General features: G+C 46.9%; 1 protein-coding gene across 2 annotated transcripts in view; it reads right to left on the reverse strand.

Annotated features, from left to right (window-relative positions):
* The window catches only part of spdl1 (spindle apparatus coiled-coil protein 1), an 11118-nt gene that overhangs the window by 4741 nt on the left and 4638 nt on the right, over positions 1 to 1739 (reverse strand). For both annotated transcript variants that reach the window (XM_008300199.1, XM_008300198.1), the window contains exons 8-10: positions 1190 to 1293; positions 365 to 485; positions 147 to 213 (exon numbers count right to left, since the gene is read on the reverse strand). In XM_008300199.1, the coding sequence (XP_008298421.1) occupies positions 147 to 213; positions 365 to 485; positions 1190 to 1293 (292 nt within the window). The remainder of the gene's footprint in view (positions 1 to 146; positions 214 to 364; positions 486 to 1189; positions 1294 to 1739) is intronic.

The following is a 1739-nucleotide window of genomic DNA, read 5'->3' on the forward strand; positions in this document are numbered from 1 at the left end:
AGTCTAGCCTACTTTGGTCTGGTTCAGTCCAGTCTAGCCTACTTTGGTCTGGTTCAGTCTAGTCTAGCCTACTTTGGTCTGGTTCAGTCCAGCCTAGCCTGCTTTGGTCTGGTTCAGTCCAGCCTAGCCTGCTTTGGTCTGGTTACCTTTGGGTTCGTACTTGTGCTGCAGCTCTTCTACTCGCAGCTGCAGCTTGATCTTGTCGCTCTGAGCCTGCAGCAGGAAACAGAAACATGAAGTTCAAAGCTGCAGTTTCCTCTGCAGCCACAAAGTCACCACGTAACTCATCAACTGTTCGTTAACCAATTAAAGTGCTAGCAGCAGGTGCTGTGGATGCTGATTGGTCTTCCAGGTGACGTTGTACCTGTTTGAGCAGCCGTTCAGACGTGAACAGCTTCCTCTCCAGCTCCAGAGCTCTCTGACTCTCTGATAAAGACTTCATCCTCTGCAGGGACAGCTCGTCGCCTAAACGCTCGGCTTCCTTACTGAGGACCAGCAGACACACAGTTTTCAGTTATTCCCCCAGCATGACCCTAAACCTAAACCTGACTCTAAACCTAACCCTAACGCTTTATAACGGTTCTCATTGACCCGTTCACACACATTCATGCACCAGTGGTGCACGGCGCTGCCTGATGGGGAGCAGCTTCAGGTCCACTGTCTTCCCAGTGACACTCGGACACAAAGTCGTGTGGAGGGGATCGAACCACCAACCACCACCAAAGGTTAATCATCTGTTCATTGTGCTACAATCGTTTCCTGAAAACCCGAACATAACTTTTAGAGTTATTTTGCTAACAAACCAACAGATAAAGGGCGGCTGGAACCTCCTGGTGGACTGTAGCTGTAATTACAGCTGCTCACAGCTCAGCTGTTTCTTCACTATTTCAGTTGTTTGTATACTAACTGATGGAACAAACTAGCTGGTTAGTTGAATGTGGTTAGCATCAAACAGTCAATGAAGCATCACCTAACATGAGCTGATAATGATCTGATCGATAGAACAGGTGACCTGATAGACACACCGGCTGTCAGACGAACTGGCCACATCCATCTACCACAGCTCCACCATCACCTGTGAGCCTGGGCTGGGCTCCTGTGTGTCTTCGTTTGATCTAACAGAGTTGTCTACCGTCATCAGACCAGCAGCTTGTTCATGTGTAATCTGTGGAGCAGCAGCTGGACTCACACGGTGTTGCTGAGCTTCATCTTCAGCAGGTCGGTGTAGTAGGTTTCATCCTGAGTGTCTCCACCTTCTGCAGCAGGATGAGCTGGCTGAGACTTCAACAGCATCTACACACAAACACAGTTCAACACAACACGGACAGCAGAGACAAGCCGGCATGTTCACGTAACTGTAGGAACTCCCATATTTATGTGTCAGGTCCAACATACTTCAGAAAAGAGTTTTCAGGCTTTTGTCATCGTTGCTCAGACTCAAATGTGATGGTCAGCCTTTTGAAATGACCAGTACAGTTAGTTATTTAGCTGATGGCCTGTAACAGAACTGTACTACAGTGTGCAGCTTCTGCAACCTGTCCACAGCTACTTACTTATTCTTATTGTTGACCAATCAAGTCATTATTTTCTGAATTAGTTGTTCATTGTTTGGTTTATAAAAAGGTAAAAACTGTGGATCAGGTTCTTCAAAAGTCTTGTTTTGTCCAAAGATCTTCATTTTACTGAAGCTGCAATCAGAGACTTCTCCATGGTAACTGATGCTGTGGAGCTAGGTCTCC

Source organism: Stegastes partitus, unplaced genomic scaffold (genome assembly GCF_000690725.1).
Source record: "Stegastes partitus isolate 25-593 unplaced genomic scaffold, Stegastes_partitus-1.0.2 Scaffold1510, whole genome shotgun sequence".
Taxonomy (NCBI): domain Eukaryota; kingdom Metazoa; phylum Chordata; class Actinopteri; family Pomacentridae; genus Stegastes; species Stegastes partitus.